General features: G+C 36.2%; 1 protein-coding gene across 1 annotated transcript in view; it reads right to left on the minus strand.

The window, feature by feature from the left end:
• Nucleotides 1-3,350: 3,350 nt before the first annotated feature.
• Nucleotides 3,351-23,877, minus strand: part of wdfy1 (WD repeat and FYVE domain containing 1) — a 58,294-nt gene continuing 37,767 nt past the window's right edge. Inside the window, exons 7-12 of the mRNA XM_028794416.2 lie at nt 18,519-18,645; nt 16,054-16,159; nt 12,449-12,550; nt 9,200-9,330; nt 6,778-6,886; nt 3,351-4,865 (exon numbers count right to left, since the gene is read on the minus strand). Coding sequence (XP_028650249.1) covers nt 4,806-4,865; nt 6,778-6,886; nt 9,200-9,330; nt 12,449-12,550; nt 16,054-16,159; nt 18,519-18,645 — 635 coding nt within the window. The 3' untranslated portion in view covers nt 3,351-4,805. The remainder of the gene's footprint in view (nt 4,866-6,777; nt 6,887-9,199; nt 9,331-12,448; nt 12,551-16,053; nt 16,160-18,518; nt 18,646-23,877) is intronic.

Here is a 23,877-nt window from a genome sequence, read left to right on the forward strand (position 1 = left end):
TCAGTGCCTGAACTCATAAATGCTCTACAGAATGAATGGGCACAAATTCCCACAGAAACACTCCATAATCTTGCAGAAAGTCTTCCAAGAAGAGTGGAACCTGTTATTGCTGCAAAGGAGGGCCCAACTACATATTAAAGTCTATGTACAGTTAGGTCCATAAATATTTGGAGACATTTTTTTTCTAATTTTGGTTCTGTACATTACCACAATGAACTTTAAATGAAACAACTCAGATGCAGTTGAAGTGCAGACTTTCAGCTTTAATTCAGTGGGGTGAACAAAACGATTGCATAAAGATGTGAGGCAACTAAAGCATTTGTTTTAACACAATCCCTTCATTTCAGGGGCTTAAAAGTAATTGGACAATTGACTCAAAAGGCTATTTCATGGGCAGGTGTGGGCAAGTCCGTTGTTATGTCATTATGAATTAAGAAGATAAAAGGCCTGGAGTTGATTTGAGGTGTGGTGCTTGCATGTGGAAGATTTTGCTGTGAACAGACAACATGCGGTCAAAGGAGCTCTCCATGCAGGTGAAAGAAGCCACCTTAAGCTGCGAAAACAGAAAAAACCCATCCGAGAAATTGCTACAATATTACGAGTGGCAAAATCTAAAGTTTGGTACATCCTGAGAAAGAAAGCAAGCACTGGTGAACTCAGCAACGCAAAAAAACCTGGACATCCACAGAAGACAACAGTGGTGGATGATCGCAGAATCATTTCCATGGTGAAGAGAAACCCCTTCACAACAGCCAACCAAGTGAACAACACTCTCCAGGGGGTAGGTGTATCGATATCCAAGTCTACCATAAAGAGAAGACTGCATGAAAGTAAATACAGAGGGTGCACTGCAAGGTGCAAGCCACTCATAAGCCTCAAGAATAGAAAGGCTAGATTGGACTTTGCTAAAGAACATCTAAAAAAGCCAGCACAGTTCTGGAAAAACATTCTTTGGACAGATGAAACCAAGATCAAACTCTACCAGAATGATGGCAAGAAAAAAGTATGGAGAAGGCGTGGAACAGCTCATTATCCAAATCATACCACATCATCTGTAAAACACGGTGGAGGAAGTGTAATGGCTTGGGCGTGCTTGGCTGCCAGTGGCACTGGGACACTAGTGTTTATTGATGTTGTGACACAGGACAGAAGCAGCTGAATGAATTCTGAGGTGTTCAGAGACATACTGTCTGCTCAAATCCAGCTAAATGCAGTCAAATTGATTGAGCGGCATTTCATGATACAGATGGACAATGACCCAAAACATACAGCCAAAGCAACCCAAGAGTTTATTAAAGCAAAGAAGTGGAAAATTCTTGAATGGGCAAGTCAGTCACCTGATCTTAACCCAATTGAGCATGCATTTCACTTGTTGAAGACTAAACTTCAGACAGAAAGGCCCACAAACGAACAGCAACTGAAAGCCGCTGCAGTAAAGGCCTGGCAGAGCAGTAAAAAAGGAGGAAACCCAGCATCTGGTGATGTCCATGAGTTCAACACTTCAGCCTGTCATTGCCAGCAAAGGGTTTTCAACCAAGTATTAGAAATGAACATTTTATTTACAGTTATTTAATTCGTCCAATTACTTTTGAGCCCCTGAAATGAAGGGATTGTGTTAAAACAAATGCTTTAGTTGCCTCACATTTTTATGCAATCGTTTTGTTCACCCCACTGAATTAAAGCTGAAAGTCTGCACTTCAACTGCATCGGAGTTGTTTCATTTAAAATTCATTGTGGTAATGTACAGAACCAAAATTAGAAACAAGTTATCTCTGTCCAAATATTTATGGACCTAACTGTATTTGAATACAATGTCATTAAAGTCCCTGTTGGTGTAATGGTCAGGCATCCCAATACTTTTGTCCGTATAGTGCATGAAAAATACTGCCACAAACAAAAAGTTGTTATAAGCAACAGGGTCAAGATTATTGTGTATGTGAGCATTTTTCAGAGTAGTTTTGGAAAAATTCAATGACCTAGTTGCCCAACAGAACAAATATCAATCAGTATCGCTCTGCGAGTATGTGAATATAGGAATGAATGATATATATTTTCTGATTATGATACAAAGATTTGCTTAAACTTTAAAAAAATGTATAACTCATTCCTACCTTATAGCTTCCAAATAATTGCAGACACTGAGGCAGAGATTAGCTAGACATAAGACAGATAATACATATCAGGGGGAAGGTAGGATCAAGAAACTAGCAGATAGATATTAATAAGGCCACATCTCCAGACTTGAGGACACATGTAGCAAGTACTTCAGTTGCAAACAGGATATAACAGCTATTAACATTTAGTTAGCCACTTCTTACTAACACATGATGGCTTAATTATTTAATCTGGGTATCCAGTTTGTTCTGAGCAAACTTAGTACTTAATTTTCCTGTGCAAATGGATAGCACTAAACGTGACAGCTTAAAAAGTTGCAGAGCAAATATTTGTTTTTGATGGACTATTTTATTTTTTCAGCTTGGAATCAGCTGCAGTTTAAATTAGGCTATTAAATTATATATAGAATGCAATAAGAATATACTGTACCTAGTTCAAATTAACATGTGACACTTAAGGTATTTATTCTTACCTGATCCAGTAAAATACTAATGGAGTTTGCAAATTTAAATTTATGTAGAATTTATGAGAAAAAATTGTACTTAGTTTGATACAAGTTAATTTTATAAGGTGACTACGGCAAGAAGCTTGTGTATGATGTCAGGATAACTGGTGATTCTAACTTGGTCCAGTGAGCTGTAGGGAATGAGTGTGCCTTTCACTTGACTGATGCTATGGCCAAGGTCAGTTTCTGTTGTTGTGAGTAAACAGGTTTAAATACTGATGTAATTAAGGATTCAATTCCTCTTTACTAGGTAAACATCACAATCAGATAAACCATAACTAGGAGATAAATTTTAAATAAACTGAATTAATCAGCACATAAGTGCTTATATTCATGAATGAACCCCTGCTCCAATAGCAAGTTGGTAAGAACATTAATGCATAGGTACTATTTTCCAGTAAAGTCTTCATTTTCAATCTAGTATAATTTTCTTGGTATTTTAAAAATGAGGCCTCACATCTTCAGAAGACTGGGTTCAGCTCTTGGTCTAGTCACTATCTGTGTACAGTTTGAATGTTCTCCCTGCGTGTCCACAAGTTTTTCCTGGAGTGCCAAATCTCAGACAAGCAGGATAGTTTGACTGATGCATATGGAGTGGTCTTGTATGAGTTAATGTGAATATTAATGTCCTCTACAATGAACTGGCATTCCATCTAATGTTTTGTTCCTGGAATGAGTTTCACCGCCAAGGACCCGGCAATGGAATAAACAAGTTCAGGAAAAAAAAGAATTAAGGCCTCCAATTTAATGTTTTTGAAGTGTACAATGTATGACCATATCAAATTGACCAGCATACCTCTCTCACCTTTTTTAGCCTGTTTTTCATCATTTGACAAATCATTTTCAACAATAAATGCAACCCAACCAAGTAAAGGTGATCATTACATTGCCAAAATTAAGAAAAGGAGTTGGATTTATAAACTTTTGTTGTTTCAAAATAAATATAAATCTAATGTTTCAGAAGTAAAATTGAATTGTATAATTTTGACTGTCTTCAAACCTTACAAGTGCTTACTCAAATATCGAACACTTTCTCCCTTACAAAAGACTGAATACACCTTCAAATATTCCCCTAACATACTGTTCATAATGGCTTTAGCTTTCCAGAGTGCTGCTAAGGAAATGCTAATAAACATATTTGTGCACCAGTAAGTCAGAAACTGAGGTTAAAACACATAAATGATAAAATCTCAACAGATTAATAATAGAATGAAAAACATCCAGAAACTCTATATAATTTAAAAACCAAACATCTACATTAAAACAATAACTAGATTAAGTTGGTCAAGTAGTCAAATATTCTCTTATTGTTATTTTATTTGATCCTATTTTGAAATTTTTTTAATGTTTTACAGAATGTCTCAAACAATAGTGATTTAATACAAAATAAAAATAATATCCATCATCCAACCCGCTATACCCTAACTACAGGGTCACGGGTAAATGTGGTTTATGTTGGAACTTTCTTTGCATCAGTACTTTTTTGTGTGTGGGGGAGAGGAATATAAAAGGACATAAGTGGTCATTTGTGTATCTCCCCATCAGTTATGTACTTCCTGCACAACAACATTATAGTTTCATTAGGCTATGGCCTTTCCGTAGTGCTGTCTTCAATTCTGTAATTTAAACACAAAACTCTGAACTTATGAACATACTCGGCCTATAGTGGCAGTAAGCATGTTTTTATTTTACATTAGTTGTCTTAAAATGATCTGGATTATCCCAAATGTGTTCTTTCCTATACCCCACAAGGCAATTGTGTAAATTTCTCTTCAATCAGCAAATCCTATAACAAAAATCCTATAACAAAGAGGATTTTTTTTCTCCATTAGGCCATACACATGGATTCAACAAATATTAATTAGTACCTATCACAGTTCAAGAACCTATTTTTTTTCTTATTGTTACTGTATCTTTCTTGAATTACAGTTTTCTTTAGGTTGAATACAACTCCTGGCACCAATGTGTATAAACTGAAGTACAGTAAGCAGAGACAAATGCAGCACATCGGGGCTTCAGAGCAGGTCTTGAAACACAGGTTCACACAGCAGATTAGCATCTCTCTTACTCTTTCAGTATATAATTTTACATGTAAAGGTTTTTGAAATTCCAATATTTTCCAGAATAAAAAGATAAGGCTGGAATTAAGTGCTTCTTCAGCTAAAGCAACTGTGGGATGTGAAGTTCAGTGGGAAGAGAAGCCAGTGGCTATGCTGCAGCCAGTTAACTGTGTCATGTCCCAGATCTGAAAATAGAAAAAAGAATGAAAAACAAACAAACGTTTTTTTAAAAACTACATATTTTTGTAAGAAGTTTAAAAAAAATACAAAATATAAAAATTGTCAGCCTCCATGGTTAGCTTGTTTGTATATTTGTGCACATATGCACTTATGATTAAGGAGTTTGTTTTGGATGAAAGCTTCTTCTGGATCGAGACAGGTAAATTAATGTACTCACTGCAAATCAGAAAATGAAAATTAGCAGAGACGTTAGCAAACCTAAAGCATATAAAACTTAGCAATTACCGGTGTGAAGAAAAAATATTGTTAGGAAACATTTTAACATGCACACCTGCTTCTAAAAACAAGAGTTAAACTACATATTTACTGCTATTCTTCAGGACTGATGCTTTAGTTATACATAGCATGGACCCGATCTGTGACAATATTCCTGTATCTGTAGTTGTGTTAAAGGTACATTAAAGACACATCCAGAGGCACTGTGCAGTGCTGCATTCAACAGTAATGATGGTTGACAGCCCGAGAGAGTATTAGTTTTCTTTTTTCCCAACTTCTAATGACTTCCCTTCATTAATCAATAATGAAAGTTGTTAAAAAGCTTGAATTGTTTTAAATTTCCTCTTGTTTCAAAGTATCACTGAAATCATACTATAAATAGCTTTCTAAAGACCAGCAGGTAATCTTTACATAAAATGAGATGAGATATTGTTTTCCTAAAGAACCAAAAAAAAAAAAAAAAAAAAAAAGGTCCACCTGTGGTGTAGCAGGTCCACAGCTCAAGTCAAAAAAGGCCACTTTTTAAATAAATAGTCACCATACGGCTTAGAGAGGGGGTGTGGTAGTGTGCCCGGAACGGTTCCTGGGTGATTTGTGATGCGGACTGTCCTCGCTTAAGTGCACAGGTGAGGAGTCATCCGCATCCATAATTGTTGCCGGGAGCTGCTGATTGGCACACATGATCCACGTCCCTGGATCATATAATTGAAGCGCGAGGAGGATGAGAAGGAGAGAGAAACAAAGAGGAGAAGAAAAGAGCCAAAAAGAGAGAGAAAGAATGGGAGGTTAATGGAGAAGGAAGCAGGAAGGAAAAAGCCAGTGCGGGAGAGCAAGAACAAGAGCAGGCTCGTGAGAGTGAGGTGTTTGGTCAGCACCTGAGGGCTGACGGTAGATGTCGCTCCTACTTAGCGCTTTGTTGGAGCAGGAATAAACGTGAGAAGGTTGGCTTGTCGCTGTTGAAGGAAGCGGATTCGAGGAGGCTTTGGAAGTATTGAGCCCCAGTGTGAGCACCCTGGTCGCTGGGGAAGGAACCCAAGTCTTGGTCTGGCTGAAGCCCGACGTAGCCAGGGATCAGAGGGCTACCAGACCAGTATTGAAGGGAGCTGCATTTGCTGGTAGGCCAACTCCCCTGTTGCGGGGCCCAATTGGGAGAAGCAGGGGAGCCGCCAGTAGAAGAACGCACCTGGCTTTAGTTTTAAAGAGACTGCTTCCAGCCGTTATTTTAACCTCGGTTTTTAAAGGATTTTTTTCTATCGTGTTTTAACCTCCACCTTTTCACCTGTTTTTATTGGATTATTTATCTGAAGATTTCAGAGCCACTGGATTTATTTATTTGGACACTTTGATATTGTTGCTGTTTTTAATAAAACCACTTTGCACTTTTTGTACCATCCCCTTGCTTTGTTGTGTCTCACTGTCCAGCTCATCTGTGACATTACCGATGGTGTCGGGTTCGAGGACCCCCAGAAGCTGAATAGGAGCATGGAGCAGAACTCGCATCATCACACCACCATGTTTAAAATATATAAGGTTATAAATAACACAAAAGAAGCAAGGAGTAGATGTTTAACATACTCTTCCAAGTGAAAGCCCCCCCTTTTTTTAAGCATTTCCTATTCTTAAATTGTCTCACTTGTTTACCTTTACAACTCTGTCAGTTCCACATGTCACCATCAGTCCTCGAGAAACATCCATATTCATATATAAAATGCTATGCTTGCCTTCATGGAATGATGCCAAGGATGTTCGACTACAAAATGAAAAAAAAAATAATTTTCAGTTAACTGTGGTATCTTATAAATTAATTTCCCACTAATTTAGGTAAAAAAAATCCAAAAAGTAAAGTGTATGGAACATACACAACAAGATTCCCTTTATTGCCCTGTTAAGGGAATCCTGCACCCAAAAATGATACATTTTTAAAAATGCTACTTACCCAAGTAGTTTGTGGTGGTGGCAGAGAAAAATTTTGAATCTTATGTTTTAATGCAGAGCAAGAGTAAACAGTTCATGATATATTGTAATGTAATGGTGACCAGTTCTAAACAAAAACAATGATTTGAAAAATGTCCATGGAAAAAAGAAAAAAAATATCACATAGGTTGTGTTGCATAATCCACATGTCTGTTACCCATTTGGATCTTAAAACATGCAAAATACAAGCATTTCTTTGATAAAAAATATTCTTATTTCTGGAAAACACGGCATACAATATAAACAAGAAAGATGCTTTCCCAAACACTGTGCGTTTGAACTGACAGTAAGACTCTTGACCAATGAATGAGGGGTATATGTGGATCTTCAATTGCATAGTGTTATGCTTTTCACATCATTGTCTTTGGAAAGAATTGGTCACTGTTACATTCCAACATAACAAACGGTTTCTCTCATTCTGCATTTAAACACAAGATTAAACATTTGTTTCACTACTACAAACCACATGGGGCAAGCAAAACAATTTTTTCCAATATCATTCTTGGGTGAACGCCACAGCCATGAGCACTCCTGGAAATAAAAATGTCAAATGATGATGATTAAAGAAACCCATTAATGCTCCTTTTTTCTTGGGTCATAAAGTATTAGAAAAGGTTACCTTAACACTAGAATCCCTGAAACCTACGAAAAAGGTTGTAATACTGGGCCCACTTTAAATTCCTTCTCACCTCTTCATTAGTATTTTTGTTTGGCAAATGTGTCAATCAGCAACTGCAGAAGGCAGCCTGCTATCCTATCCCCCACCGACACAGCTGAAGTCACACACCTAGTTCTCCCAGCTCAAGTCTGTTTATCTGGATGTGAGGTAGGTCTGGAATTGTATTGGGTAAATAATATCTTGTTATGTGGTATTCATATATTTTATGTGTGTTCCATGTCTACAACGATCTGGGTAAATGTGGGATGACAGGAAATGTGAGGCAAGAAATGTTGGACACATAACTAAAACAGAAACTTTTTCATTTTATAGTAATAATTACAAAATGCGGATGTGAAATGTATAATGTGTGAAGAGTGAAGTCCAAATATGAAATAAAAAGGTTCACAAAAGGTATAGCAAAACAAGTGTGCCTTTATTCAAGAATATAACCAAAGAAAAATAAATAGTAAGTAAAAACCCAAGCCCAAACATCAATCGACAGAAAGCCAACACGTCTGCTTGACTGGTGCAGAAGAAAGAACTGCTGCCTCGTAATCAAGTGGGTTCAGGTTTCAGCCCAGGCTTTCCCCATTTTGAGTAGTGACCTGCTATTATGATTATTACTATTATATAATAAAAACATTCATTTAATTTGAATCTGTAATACCCGGTGTAAATGGGAGAACTTTGTGTCCAACTTCAGCTGCGTCGGTGGGGGATTGAATAGCAGGCTGCTTGTGCTGATTGACACATTTGCAGAAGAAAGACGCTGATGAGGAGGTGCAAAGAAATTTAAGGTGGCCTGGCATTCTGACTTTTTTCGTAGGATTCAGGGATTCTAGAGTTAAAAGTAATGAAAGCATTAACAATTACTTAGAGCCATAAATGTCTTGACATAATCAACTGAATAGTTAAAAAAATATTTACTAAACAAAAGTAAACAGCTTATTTTTCATGAATAGATAAAAAGCTAAAATGTGTAACATTAATTAAAAAGAATCAAATTATTTTAATTATTATTATTATTATTACATGATGAACCTCATTACAGTATATCATGATCTGAACCTAGGGTAGTCCTCCTCCTTCATGCCAATTCTAACGACTGACATCAAACTATAAATAAACCTGTTAGGAGATCACTTAAAAAAAAATATTTCCTAACATTTCTTATTATGTTGCAACATTTTTGGGACTGAAAAATCAAAAAACTGTAAGTAAAGTAAATGTACTGTAATTTTATGTTTCATAAAGCAGCACACAGGAAATTTTAGCAAAGCATTTAACATTTATTTTAGTTTTAGCCATATGCAATTTTCTAGTAGTTTTTTTTTTTTTGTTTTGTTATTACTAAGTCACCCTAATGATACAGAATGCAGTTAGGTTGCTTGGTCTATTGTTTTCATTATAACAAAATCCCCCACTTACTCTTCATCTTTGATTGTCTCATAGCAGGAATCACAAACACGAACTTGAAACTCAAATCCCATAATGGGATAAGTAGATCGCTTAGAGCTGCATTTGCCACAAACAGCTTTCCCACATTTCCTACAGTGATGCTAAAGAGGAAAAAAAATAGATCTCCATGAGTGCTACTTTTATTCAGCAATTGAAAATGCCAGTTTTAAGTGTAATTTGTATTATCCAGTGTCACTAGAGTGGTACTCTACTAGTCAAATGGGGAATAAAAGAGAAGCTATTTACAGGACCATCATTACTAATGGTGTCAACCAATGTTTGTTATAAAACACAGCTAGTAAGGGAAAACAGTGTTAAACATATGCTTTGTCGTTACTATTAAATTGCATTGTTCCACCCACACTATTGTATAACACCTATATTGGCACTCAGCCACTTATGCTACTCACAATAATTTATGAACTGTTGTTTCTCAAGTTTATCTACAATTATCCACTGATTGATTTCAAGTCATACTGCTAAACATGTAATCAAAGAGTCTTTATGACAACATCCTCCATTACATATTTACATTATTACACTTGAAGGATAAGTTTGGTAATTTTCAGGTTCAAGCTATTTCTTCACAGTCATTGTATACAGTATATTAATTAGCCACATAAAATTGTGCTCTAAAGTGAAACATTTTTTTTTTTTTAAATTAATTTCATAAATACCTTGTCTGTCCTTGTAGCCTGCAATGGGGCTTAAGGGTACACAAGTCCAAACATGGAAAAAAAAAAAAAAAGGCTTAAACATACCAAACATCTCAATGTTTAAGGCAAGAACGTTATCGGATGCTAATTCACATCTTGAGATTGCACAAATATTGTAAAATCGTGTATTCATAACAATTGCTGAGATTTAGCCATTTCAAAAGATGCTTGCTCTACACCTCTTCTTGCCAATTATCTTCTCCCTCTGTGCAAGTGGTCACTACTCAATCCTAGGGGCATGGTTCCCTTCAGCTCATTTTGTAAATGCCCAACATGCCATTTTCATTTTGATAACTGATGCCTTACAGGTATGTTTTTTTTTTCAGGATTTAGAAAAATAAGCTATCATTTTAAATATGTAATATGTCTGTGACTATAAAGATGGAGATACATTTACCGTAATCATTGAACTATATTTATATAAGCCAGAATATACTGATGCAGAGATTGAAGTGTTATGAACAGAGAGGAGAACAGAACTTGAGAGACAAAAAGAGCAATATATGGAACTGGAAGGTACAGTGATGCAATTAATGAGTGGCGATTCATGGTGCACATGTGAAAGTGTAAAGTAATGGCCACTGAGGAAGACTGCCGCTGTAGCAAGAGTGGGTGGGATGTGCTGCCTCCACTTCTGGAAAACTTAGATGTGTTAAAGGATGCGCCTGCTTTGTGCAGTATATGCCACTAATTAGAATGATTTTTTAAATATCAATCAATCACAATAGTTCTTGAGACATTTTTACACTTTCCAAAATTAAACTTGAAGAAAAAATCAAATCCTGAAAAGCCAACTGGGCACTTTTCATTAGAGTAAGTTTGCTTATGGATTTTATTTTTTGCAGTGTTAAAATGCTTACTTAGCGTTGGTTATGTCAGAGATCCAAGTGACCCTATAGAGATTATGATTTACATGTACAATGAACATGCATTTGATTCAAATCCATGACATTAAATCTGTCTAACAGCACCACAAATGACTGTTCTACCTTGCACCCCTACATAAGAGCTATTCATCTATACAGTATTCACTTTGATAATAAGCAACATTTCCAGACCACAGCTCTACATTTCAGTCAGCTTTACATTCAGCAGCATTGAACTGACTCACTTGAAATATGTTTGGAAGTACAGTTAATAACTGGCGATTAGGAACAGGTTTTCTTTTCCCTTTTCGCTGCAAGATGTTATCCACCGAGAAGTAAGCACAACAGACTCACAGGTTTGCTTTCAGTAGGTCTTCTATTCGAGTGCTTACATCCAGCTTATGTGCAAGAAGCCATAACTTTAAAGTATTGTAGTTACCATAAGGAGGTCTATGGAAACTATAAACACCTTGTTTAACTTTTCGTTTACATCCTGGACATGCACTTTTTTTAACCATTTTTTCGAAATGTAAAATTGCACTAAATAATTTAACATGTTTTTGTTTTCATGCTGATCAACTTCCTTATTTTACATCTAAACTCCACTCACAATGGTGGCCGTGAACAGCAAGTGAACAGGAAATTGATTCTTGCATCAAAATAAACAGTTCCAAGACTCTATGATAACATTGTAAGAATGTTTTATTTACTGAAAAGGGCATTTTCTTGAATCAAAAACTTTGCTGGTTCAAAGAGGACATATTTGGTAGGTTTTACAGCTTTTTCTATTACCCATGGACCCATCTACCCTTCAGTCTCATTGTAAACTGCAAGAACAGACAATATATTTTTAAAATGTATTAAAATCACTTCACTTCAAAACACAGTTATGTTACAAATTAATATATACCATGATTGTGAAGAAATAACTTTGACTTAAATAAAACAAAACCTATCCTTTAAGACTGGAATTTTATATATGTATTGTAAAGAGATGATTCCTTATCTAATTGTTTAGTGTAAAGTGTTAGTCTATTATTTGTAGTGCTTAAAAATATTTTAAATTTTTTATAAAATCTATGAAAAGTAAAGAATTTTGGTCTCCATTTGATAAAAAGATTGAATGCTACAGATAGTCCAGAGAACAGTAACTAGGCTGGAACTATACAAGACTGGAACTATTAAGACCGATTAAAGAACATGAACCTTTTCAGTGCAAGCAAACAAAGATAAAGAGGCAACATGATTGAAGTTTTTAAAATAATGAAAGGAATTAATGTTGCTGGTATTACTTTAAATTAACTTCTTAGATAGATAGATAGATAGATAGATAGATAGATAGATAGATAGATAGATAGATAGATAGATAGATAGATAGATAGATAGATAGATAGATAGATAGATAGATAGATAGATAGATAGATAGATAGATAGATAGATAGATAGATAGATAGATAGATAGATAATTAGGCAAATAGGTAATTTAACCCAACAAAGCTCACTAATCCTCTTGTCAATATTATTCTAATTTTTCTAAAAGACAGACTGAAACAAAGACCTTTGCTTGCTATCAAAAACAGAGCTGAAAATCAAACTACTTTAAAACTTCTCTATATTGGGCAAACTCCTTGTTCTACCTGTCGAAGGCCCAGTGTCTTTGTATCCCACATTTGCTTCAAATTCCAAAAGAAAGGCTGTTCACACTTCTGACACGAGTCACTTTCTTGCCACTGAGGTGCCTAAAAGGTGAGTGAAAAGCATTAATTCAGAGAAAAAAAAAAATCGAACAAACAATTCATTGTATTATTTGACTTGAGCAACCTAAAAATCTTAATCTAGTCAATCAGTCTAATTCAATAACAAAAATACATACTCCATATTGTAATCTGAACAAAAATAATCTACACACAAATGTAAATGGATATAATCTGAAGATCAAAGGATTATATTGAGTGACAACTGCATTGAAACATATGAACTACTTTTTTGTTTTAATATAAAACAAATATGAACTGCTTTAATTCTGTATCCAGATATTATCAATCAAACACAATGCATATTAAAAACAGTGTATATAAAACTCTTATTTAAGAGAGAAAAATTCACTATTTGCCTTGGAATGACAAAAATCTCTCTCTCGTGGAACCATTTAGGCTGATACTGTAATCACTGAATAAAGTTCTAATATAACAAAATGTATTAAACTATATAGTGTAGAAATTCACTGAAAAGCAGAGGACAGCATCAGTGCAGATAGCTCTAACAGGTAGAGAAAGAGAAAAAAAAGAAAAAAGACGGAACTGGAAAAGATACGTGTCAGCAAGGCATATGTGCTTCCCAGAGCTTGATATTTCAATTTACTTTTTCGTGAATGGGTATTATGATTTCTGCAAGTAAAAAGAGCCAAATTAATGTATGTTTTATGAATAAAACACAACACAAACAGCACAGGACTGAGTCTGGATTGGAAAAATAAAAAGAATGATGTAATAAAAAAAAAAAAAGATAAAATTAATTTTCATTAATTTACAAAATATGTAGAAAGCACACACTTAGCTGAAAATCCACTTTTAACACCTTGATCAATTTGGCAAACACTGACAGCAGAACAGGCAAAACTACATAAAAACCTAAAATAAAGTAATCCAACATGGCATGCACTTGGCTTGCAATGACAACTCCGGCTATCAAAAAATAGTCGCTGTAGGCAGCAGAGCAACAATTAAAATTTCTCAAATATTAATATCACAGTTTTCTCTTCAAATGCTTACAGAATTACAATTTATTCTCCATTAAAAGCTAGAGTACTACAGTCAGCAAGTAGTTTTGTCAAAGCAGCCTCAGTGATTGCAAAAGCCAAATCAGCTATATCCCATTTTTGACGGAAAGACATGGTTAACAGAAATAAACTGGAAGAATTTAGGAGCAGCTCTCAAATTAAGTTATTTCATGTACAACTCAATGCCAGATACCATAAGAATGTACAGTACTTAGATAGTGTTTTGGTTTGGTTTAGGTTTATTTGTCATATATAGGTTAACACAGGGTCAACATACAATGAAATGTGTATGACAAGAAAAACAAGTCACTCAGCCTAAAATAAATAATTACTTTTTTGCTGAGATGACTCGGAGCAGCCATCTTACGGCGCAGCCAGACAGCATGAGGAAAAAAACTAAATATGTTTGCTCCAGGTGGTTGTTAACTTTCTGCTTGTTGATTACCTACTAATTGTTCTCTAAAGATGCAAGTTGTTTAATGCTTTAAAGCAAAATGGCTCCCTGTGGCTCTAAAATTGGATTACACATGGAATGAAAATGAATGGAAAGACGAGGTTTGTAAAGCCACCTTTGTAATATGTCTGGGAGTGGAAATCGAAAAATCCTCCTTGTATCATATTACCTTTTACAAACGTACCAGATTGTGGGGTGGGTTTGGCTAAATGGCCAAATAAATGGCTGATTTACATGTACAATGAACATGCATTTGATTCAAATCCATGACATTAAATATATCTAGCGGCACCACAAATGACTGTTCTACCTTGCACCCCTACATAAGAGATATTCATCTATACAGTATTCAATTTGATAATAAGCAACATTTCCAGACCAGGGCTCTACATTTCAGTCAGCTTCACATGCAGCTGCATTGAAATGACTCGCTTGAAATATATTTGGAAGTACAGTTAATAACTGGAGATTAGGAACAGATTTTCTTTTCCCTTTTGGATGCAAGATGTTGTCCACAGAGAAGTAAGCACAACAGACTCACAGGTTTGCTTTCAGTAGGTCTTCTAATCGAGTGCTTACATCCAACTTATGTGCAAGAAACCATAACTTTAAAGTAATGTAGTTACCATAAGGAGGTCTACGGAAACTGTAAACACCTTGTTTAAGTTTTTGTTGGAAATCGAGAAATCCTCCTTGTACCATATTACCTTTTACAAACTTACCAGATTGTGGGATGGGTTTGGCTAAATGGCCAAATAAATGGCTAAATATTTGTCGACAGAATGGTATAGTTGTTAAAACACTGTATGATAAACCTATTGCCAGATCAATTTCAATCTCTGCCTCACTGTGTGACTTTGAGCAAGTCACTAACCATGCCTGTGCTCCAATTACAAAAAACACTTGTTAAAAAGTAGTAAAATAATCTGTTCTTGTATAATGGCATCAGAAAAACATGGCCCAATAATAAAATACAGTATCTGGAGTTTCCTTGGGTATACTGCACATTTTTTAACATCCTTTATTATACATTGTGTGACTGTTCTTATGGCAGCAGTGTTGAGGTATTATATATGGTAATACTTTGTAAAATAAACTGGCTAAGTGATTGGCAGCTACAAACTATAATTTATATTTTTGCAAGGGCCCACAATCCTAGATTCATATTTAGTCTGAAACAATGCCGAAGTACTACTGTATGTTTTATCAGTATCTGTACAATGTAATGGAACTTTGGGACAGTTCCATGACTTTTCAGGTTGCTTTGGTTTTATCAATAATCTCCCTCCTTCTCCTTATATCTGTGTTCCAGTTTAATACTTGATTTAAAAATGTGGTTTATGTGTTTTTATTTAGTGAGCTGATAGCTCCAAGATTCTAGGTTAGAATCCCAGCCAGGTCACATTCTCACTAGGTGAGTTTTTTCACTAAGATATACAAGTTGTACTTACTGGAAGCTCTACATTGGTCCTACATAAGTGAGTGTGAATTTGTGTGCTAGTGTGTTCTGTGATGAACAGGAGTCAGTCATGAGTTTCTTTAACAATGAATAACAGAACTTCCAAAGTGGTTGAATAGAGAAATCTTGTTAGCTTGTCATTAGAATGTAAGCTACCTGTTTCAAATATAAACTTTGAACACTGGAAAAAATATTAAATAAGGAAAACTACTGCAGAACAAAACTTGACACCCTATACAACTGCCAATAATAACTTTACCAAATAACCTAAAACCTATGTATGGGAGATCAAATAAAGTGACCTTTATATATGAAAAACACAAAACTACAAGCATGACGGATAACATGTCAGTGTTGCTTCTCTCCGCCCACACACACACACAATGTGACCCCAAAGCATACTTTGAGAGTAGACTTTAAATCTGAACAGTCTGATTTCAGGGCAAGAAGGATGCACCATATCGATTGAAGTATGAGTTACTTTGGGCCTTTCAAAGTTTTACAGTTATGGGGGGGTGTTTACAAGGTCATGGAGTGTATCGATCAATACCTCTTCTCTTCTGATATCCATATTCCACACTACTATCCCTCCATCAGCCGAGCAAGAAATCAGTTGTCTTGTAAGCTGCAAATAGCGAACCGCTTGAACCTTGTCACTGAAAAAAAAAAAAAACAACACAAAGGGAACTGAAGTATAATGAAGAAATGGATTTGAATATGTAAATCATAAAAATGGAAAATATGACAATTTATAAATCAAAAATGATACTGATAAAAATTAAATAGTTCAAATTTTTCAGTTTAAAGTAATATATTTAAAGAGTTCAATATCACAAATTATATTTAGTAACCAGAAACAAAAAACATATGTTGAATGCAGCATAGTATAGTGGCTAAGGCACTGGACTTCAAATCCCAAAGTTGCTCTTTCGGTTCTCACTTTTCACTCATTGTAGGACTCTCAATTGTCCTGTATCACTGTTACTATAACTTGCTTTACTATAGAAAGGTACTATATAAAATAAAAGGTTTTTACTGACACACATGAATAATGTTTTGCAGTTACTATTTTGCTACCAATCTAAATTATGCAAAACTTATTTAGTACAGCCTTTTACAGTATCACAAAAGAGCTTTAACACTTGCATTCCTTCCATAACATTTGTACATTTGCAAGTACCACAGATTCACTGAATGCACTCCTGTAACTTTAAATCACACCAAGCTTGGAAATATTACACTGTTATTTGTAAATCTCATCAGGTATACCAAAGCATTGTGTCACTTTGGAGCCTATTATGGCAATGTTTCTGTACACTGAACAATTCCTGAATTATGACCTGGCCTGTAAAATGTAACATTTACAAGAGTAGAATACACATTTCGTTTATCAGTCTGTCAAGAAACATAAATTTCTTGAAGCTTGGCAGATGGTCAAGTTCATACTTGAAACCTATTAGCCTAGAATTCTTTAAATATCACAGAACTCAAGAATGCCAGGATTTTATACTGGACCTAATAAAGGCTTTAAAATATCATAAAAAATAACCCTTAAAATATGGGTTTAATTGTCCCAGCCACACATACTACAAATAAACAGCTGAGTACAGTATGTCATGTAAAGTGTTATTGAAATAATATACAGGTATATAAAATGTAATGGTTAAAAATGTATTTATTTTAAAATTTCAGCTTTACCTAAATGGTGGTATAGTGGTGCAGTGGTTAGCTCTGCTGTCTCACACACTTAACATCCTAGGTTTCAACTGTAGGCCCAGTATTCCATGTGGAGTTTGTATGTGTGCTTGAGTAGGCCTATAGTGATAATACCCTGTCCAGGATATACAGTATTCTGCCCCTTCGCTGTAATCCTAAATTTGACTAAACAGGTACAATAAAGAGCTCTAAGTACGTACGGTATGCTCAACATACTAAGTGGCTCTTATTGATGGTACTAAGTAACAAGACTTATGTTCAACAAGATTTTTTGTTGATTTGTCTTTATCATAGTTAAATATTTTAACTAAGATTGGGTTCAGTCTTGAAGCCCATTGTGAGTCATTCACTCATTTACCACCTACAACTGAACCGGGTGCTTGGTGAAGCAGATTGTGTTGTGGTTATCTGCTCAAGCAGGCGTGCACACTGAAAATAGTAATGTAAAACTGATGGAGGGTACCAGTTCAGATATTTACAAAGGCTGTTATATTACACTCAGGTAGACTTGTTCTGAAAACCTTGTGGTAGTGGTACTAGAAGGAAGATATGTTTGCAGTACTTCCAAGAAGTGCCCCCTGCTAACATGCTCACAAAAACAAGAATAGTTAGTGTAAGCTGAAGGAGATGCATGGTGTAAGGCAGAGAGATATGGAAAATGACCAAATATTAAGCTAAAATAAAGATAAAGATGAGAAAATCAGGGGGGTAAAACAAGTACAGAGTTTTGATCAGGTCTAGATAAGAATAGAGAGACTGAGGTGGACTGGGAATGTGGCACTATAGCGAGAGGGGTGAGTGTAGGATGGCCGAGAGAGAGGGACAGCCTGATGCTACACAACAATATGTTCATCACAGTCAGAAACCATGATGAACCACTATACCAAAATGAGCTTTCCTTTAACTGCACTGGCTAAAAGGGATATTCTATAATCCAAAAGCCCTGGGTCAGAGTGCTGCCACACCTATCTCAGGCCAGACTGCTAAGAAGAGGGCATCACCCTAAGGGAACTACTGAGAACAGACACAAAAGAAAGAGCATGACTGGCTGAAATAGGGCACAATAACAGAGGAAGAGTGGAGGAGTCAGGAGGAAGCTGCAGCAAATAAGGAAGAATGTAACACCTTATAATGTCAGAAAATGCAGAGGTTACACAATGTGGTGGTTTGAGGGGTACAATACTGCAAAATATGTAAAGCAAAGGAGTCTCATTAAAACTGGTGATGTGTTTTGTCTTTGTATTCTGTGTTAAAATAGTATTTCTGTAGTCCCTAAATATACTCAAATTAGTAACTTACTGATGACCCTGAAGCAGCAGTGTCCTTCCTTTTCTTCCTCCAATGTCCCACATGATTATGCTGTTATCTGAAGCTCCAGAAAAAAGCAATCGCTGGACTGGGTCCCAGCACAAGGATCCTATACTACCTGAAGGAGACAGAGAGGGGTGGAGTGAATATAAGTTTTCTTCTTAATGTATGCTTTATACCTCCTTAACCTGGTCACTGGAAGCAAAACAGGGGAAGACTGGGAGTGGGATGAGAATATATAAAATAAATAAAAAGACATCCTTAATACAGTATAACATTTTTATATAATTGTTAAAATATGAAGTATACTCATTTACAGAAGTGTCTAACAACAATTGTACTGAAAAACACCAGTGGGCATGTGTTTTTGTCCAAACGATTTAACTATAACTAGGTAAATCTCTGTATTTAATTTAAATAAGATGATTTGCCCCACATTTCTATCTGTAATCTCAGAAATTGTTGTTAATGCAAGCTTTACATTTCTATAAATAAGACACAGTTGTCAACAGCTTTTACTGCACAGGAGTTTATTCAGTCTGTTACTTTTGCCTCTTCTACTTGTTAAAATTCAGAGTTTTTCATTAATTTTTACTTGCAAATTGCTAATTAAACAACAGGATACAAATATGCCATCAGTTAAGTCCACTTGCATAGGTTTATTATAAAGTAGCGATTTTAATGAGTAGCACAGTCACTTGAAAATGTATTTAGTCTTCAACACTTTTTTCATGTTGCCTCAATTTTAACATTTAAAATACATTAAATTAAGCAGTGAACTATAAAGCTTCACTTTCCATCTATAATAAAACATAAATTGTCAAAAACTTTGAACAATTTACCCAAAATGAAAAATGTAAATAAAAAGATCTAAAAAGTATCCATTTCCCAATGTAACTCTAAGCTTGAACGATCTCCTCTACTGTGTAGTACTTCAGCATGTTTTCAACTAGGACTGGAGCCTAAAGTTTCTATTTGCAAATGTTCTCCTCCACTGATCTGGGGTGTGCACTGGAATGGAATGGGGTTCAGATAAGAATTGGCATCTCCAAAACGGAGATCATGGTTCTCTCGGAGGAAAACAGGTGGCTTGTCTGCAGGTAAGGGGTAACTTTGCTGCCCTAAACAGGCAAGTTTAAGGACCTCAAGCTGGCAATATGTTCTTCTTCACAAACAGTAGATGTGTTTTATGAGATTGACCAATGAATTTGTGCATTTTCAGCCGTTTTACAGATTTTGTATTAGACTGTGGTGGTGAACTGGGAGCCAAATTTGTGAAGGAATAATAATAATAATAATAATAATAATAATAATAATTCATGACATTTATATAGCACTTTTCTCAGTACCCAAAGCGCTATCCACACATGGAGGAACCGGGAAGCAAACCCACAATCTTTCACAGTCTCCTTACTGCAAAGCAGCAGCACTACCACTGCGCCACCTGTGAGGAAGCTGTTGATTTACCATTAAGTCTATATCCCTATTGGCACCCCAAGTCATGTCACAAAAATGACAATGAGTACAAGTTTCTGAGTTCACTCCCTATGACTTTAATATGCTTACAATTGCTATGTCCCAAACATTATGGTGCCCTGAAATGGGGGAACCATGTATAAAAAGTGTTGTCATTTCTACATGGTGTGACCAAAATTCATGCAAATCCCTTTAAATTAAAGTCTGGAATGTGCACCTTAATCACATCTGAATTGTTTGATCTGAGGGGTAAAAAGGGAAAATGTGTCTTTGTCAGAAACATTATGGAGGGCACTGTATATAACAAATTCGTGAGATAAATCAAGGAGATGATGATTGAGAACCACAATCCTTTTTGTTCTACCCTACTCACAGTTTCTGGCAAATGCAAAAAATTGTTGTGACTTTTTTGTATGAATAATTTGAGGACTAATCAGACTAGCACTTAAATTTAAATACAGAAGAATCATCTAACTGAAATGAATTTGACTGGGTTAGTGATATTGTAGGTACTTTTCAGTGCAGTCTAAGGACACATTATCCCAAGGGGTTTGTCACATGTACTACTAAAATGGGTCTACAACCAACACTATAATCTAATACAGGGCATTTTAAACAGAAAAAAAAATAAGACTGATGAGGCAAGTGCTAATCCTATCGGGGCTCCCTGGCTATCACACAGAGTGAAGCAGCTGATGGTGTGACTGCAGGGCTTTCAAACTTAAGTCCTTGAAGGCCAGTGTGCCCATTTTATTGCTGCTAATGGAATTTATTTACTTACACGCTTTATTGCCACTCTCATTTTGCTATATTAATGAGGGCAGATCACCAGAACATTTAATAAACTTGAATTATATCAGTACTTCATTTTAATATATCTTAAATAGTTTTTTCTATTTCCATTATTAAGGTATAGTGTCAGTTTTTATTTAGCTTGAATTATGCAGCATTTGCTATATAATTTTTAAAAGCAGTGCTAATGCTTGTGTGATGTGCCATCTGTAGGAATGAAAATTGCAGTTCATTTTATTACTACTTACATTAAAAAAAAAAAAAACACACACACATTACAATAGATGGTGCATTGCAAGCATTAAACGCTGAAGTTACCCAACACAGTCTAACTGCCAGACAGAGACAAATCAGCTAATATTATTCTAATATTGCATATTTCTACTAGCCTATAATCTTACTGCCAGGGTAACTGCATTTAAATAATAATTTTCTTAGGTGCATTATGATTTTTGTACAATACTATGGTTGTATATATTATATACAGAGTATAAATGTTAAAACTGTATACTTTACTGTTTTTGCATTGTATTTGTAATGCAGTATGTGCATGCACACTGGGCCTGTACTCAATGTCTGACTGTGATACAAAGAATAAACAGACTTGAATTACTGACTGACAAAGTTACTTAAGTTAAAACTGAGGACATTGCACTTTTGAAATTTTTATTGTTCTCTTTTTTTTTTGGGGGGGAAAGGCAGGGTGAAAAATGTTGCCAATGGAAATGGTTGTGGAGCATTGTCGGTTTGGTAATTATCCCAACTAGCGCAAGGAAGGAATAAACCCTGGATGGGGCGCCAGTTCAGGGCAGGGCAAACAAACACACACACCCAGGCCAATTTAGCGTTGCCTATTCACCTATACTGCCATGTTTGTGGACAGTGGAAGGAACCCTGAGCAACTGGAGGAAACCCATGCAGAATCAGGGAGATGTAAACTCCACAGAAAGAGGACACAGGGCATGAACCCTGATTCCCTTACACCAAGGCAGTACCACTACAACTCTGTTGCCTGTGTGGGAAATACACAAATTGCAAATAAGATTTTACAGACAAATGCAATAAAGTCACAATCTGTAGGACTTTACAATATGAATAAACATTGCTTATTATACTCACTACACATTGTCATGAATCCAAAAAAGTTCTGACACTTCTTTGGTTAGTGTGAACACCCATACTACACAATACAATTATCCCAGTCTCACTAAAGTATGCTTTCTCTCTACTTTCTTCCCTTGCTGGTGGGAATATAACCTCACTGCTCCTTTCTTTACCAGTGTTATAAATGGTGTAACTGCCAGTGTGGGAGCATTTACTATATTGACTACAGTATTCTGGTCATGCACGTCATTGCATTGAAAGTAAGGAGGACCAATGAGGAAAAGTTTCAAAACCTGTTATACCTGGGTCTGTCTGAGGAAACTGCTTTAAAGAATTTAGTTGCAATTTTACAAGGGGACTATCTTCAAAATTTGTTTTTTCTGCAGTGCACATTGTGATAGTATAGAAGGGTGTTTGTTTTTTTTTTGGGGGGGGGGGCATCTTTTTATTTCCCTTTTTTTTTCTCACCACATCCTTACCCTTAACAATTGAAGACATCACTAAGATTGATTTGTAGCCTGGGTCAGATTACAGCAATATGCAATCAGTGGCCATCATCTCTCCTATGCAGTTTTATTATTAAGAAGTGCACAAATTATGAAATGGGACAAAATGCTTTTAGCTTGCAATAATAGAATTAATATTACAGTACTGGCAGGGATCAACATTACTAACAGAGGATAATTCATATGCATAAAAAAAATTAAAAAATCTACAGTATATAAAAAAAAAAAAAATAAGTACATTAATACTGGTAAAACAACAAGCAAAATCCTTAAAATAAATATATATATATATATATATATATATATATATATATATATATATATATATATATATATGGGTGGCATGGTGGCGCAGTGGGTAGCGCTGTTGCCTTGCAGTTAGGAGACCCGGGTTCACTTCTCGGGTTCTCCCCGCGTCTGCGTGGGTTTCCTCCCACAGTCCAAAGACATCCAGGTTAGGTGCATTGGCGATTCTAAATTGTCCCTAGTATGTGCTTGGTGTGTGTGTGTGTGCCCTGCAGTGGGCTGGTGCCCTGCCCAGGGTTTGTTTTCTGCCTTGTGCCCTGTGTTGGCTGGGATTGGCTCCAGCAGAGCCCCGTGACCCTGTAGTTAGAATATAGTGGGTTGGATAATGGATGGATAGATAGATAGATAGATAGATATTAGATATAGATATATTACTCCTATTACATAGGAGCAGGCAACTTGTATACAATTTGTACTGGCTCACCAAAATTGGACAACAGCTTCAGGGATATCAATCTGTCCAATTAGGAAGCGAAAGCTTTGGTGCGGCTTTGGTGCAAATGAAGTGACACCCCCCCCAAAGAGAATGGTTTTCAGGTGGTAGCCACAGACAATTGCTCTCTCATTATCCTTCCTGACTGATTCTTCTCCAGTTTTGTGTTTTGCTAGTGTCCATGTCACTACTGGTAGCTTGAGGCGGTACCAGCAGTGAATTCAGTTTGCGCAGTAGTCCAGCTCCTCCAGGATAACATCCATACGTGCCATTGCAAGAAGGTTTGCTGCATCTCCCAGCACAGTCAAGACCACTGAAGATATACCAGGGGATGGGGCTGTTACATGAGGAGAGCTGGACAGGGCTGTAATAGGGTATCAACCCACCAACAGGACTGGGTTGAGGAGGAACAGGTGGAGCACTGCCAGAGTCCTACAAAATGAACTCCAGCTGTCTACTGGTGTGCATGTCTGACCAAACTGTCATATCCCACACAGACCTCCACATGCTAGGCAACGGTACCCTAAATGCTGTTAGTTACCAGGATGAAATCCTGAAATCCACTGTCAGACCTAATGCTGGTACAATGAGCCCTGGGTTCCTCCTGCTGCAGGATAATGCCCGGCCTCATGTGGTCAGAGTTTGTATGCAGTTCCTGGATGACAAAGGCATTGATGCCATTGACTGGCCCACATGTTCCCCAGATCCGAATCCAATTAAGAACCTCTGGGAT

The sequence above is a fragment of the Erpetoichthys calabaricus genome, chromosome 2, assembly GCF_900747795.2.
Source record: "Erpetoichthys calabaricus chromosome 2, fErpCal1.3, whole genome shotgun sequence".
NCBI lineage: Eukaryota > Metazoa > Chordata > Cladistia > Polypteriformes > Polypteridae > Erpetoichthys > Erpetoichthys calabaricus.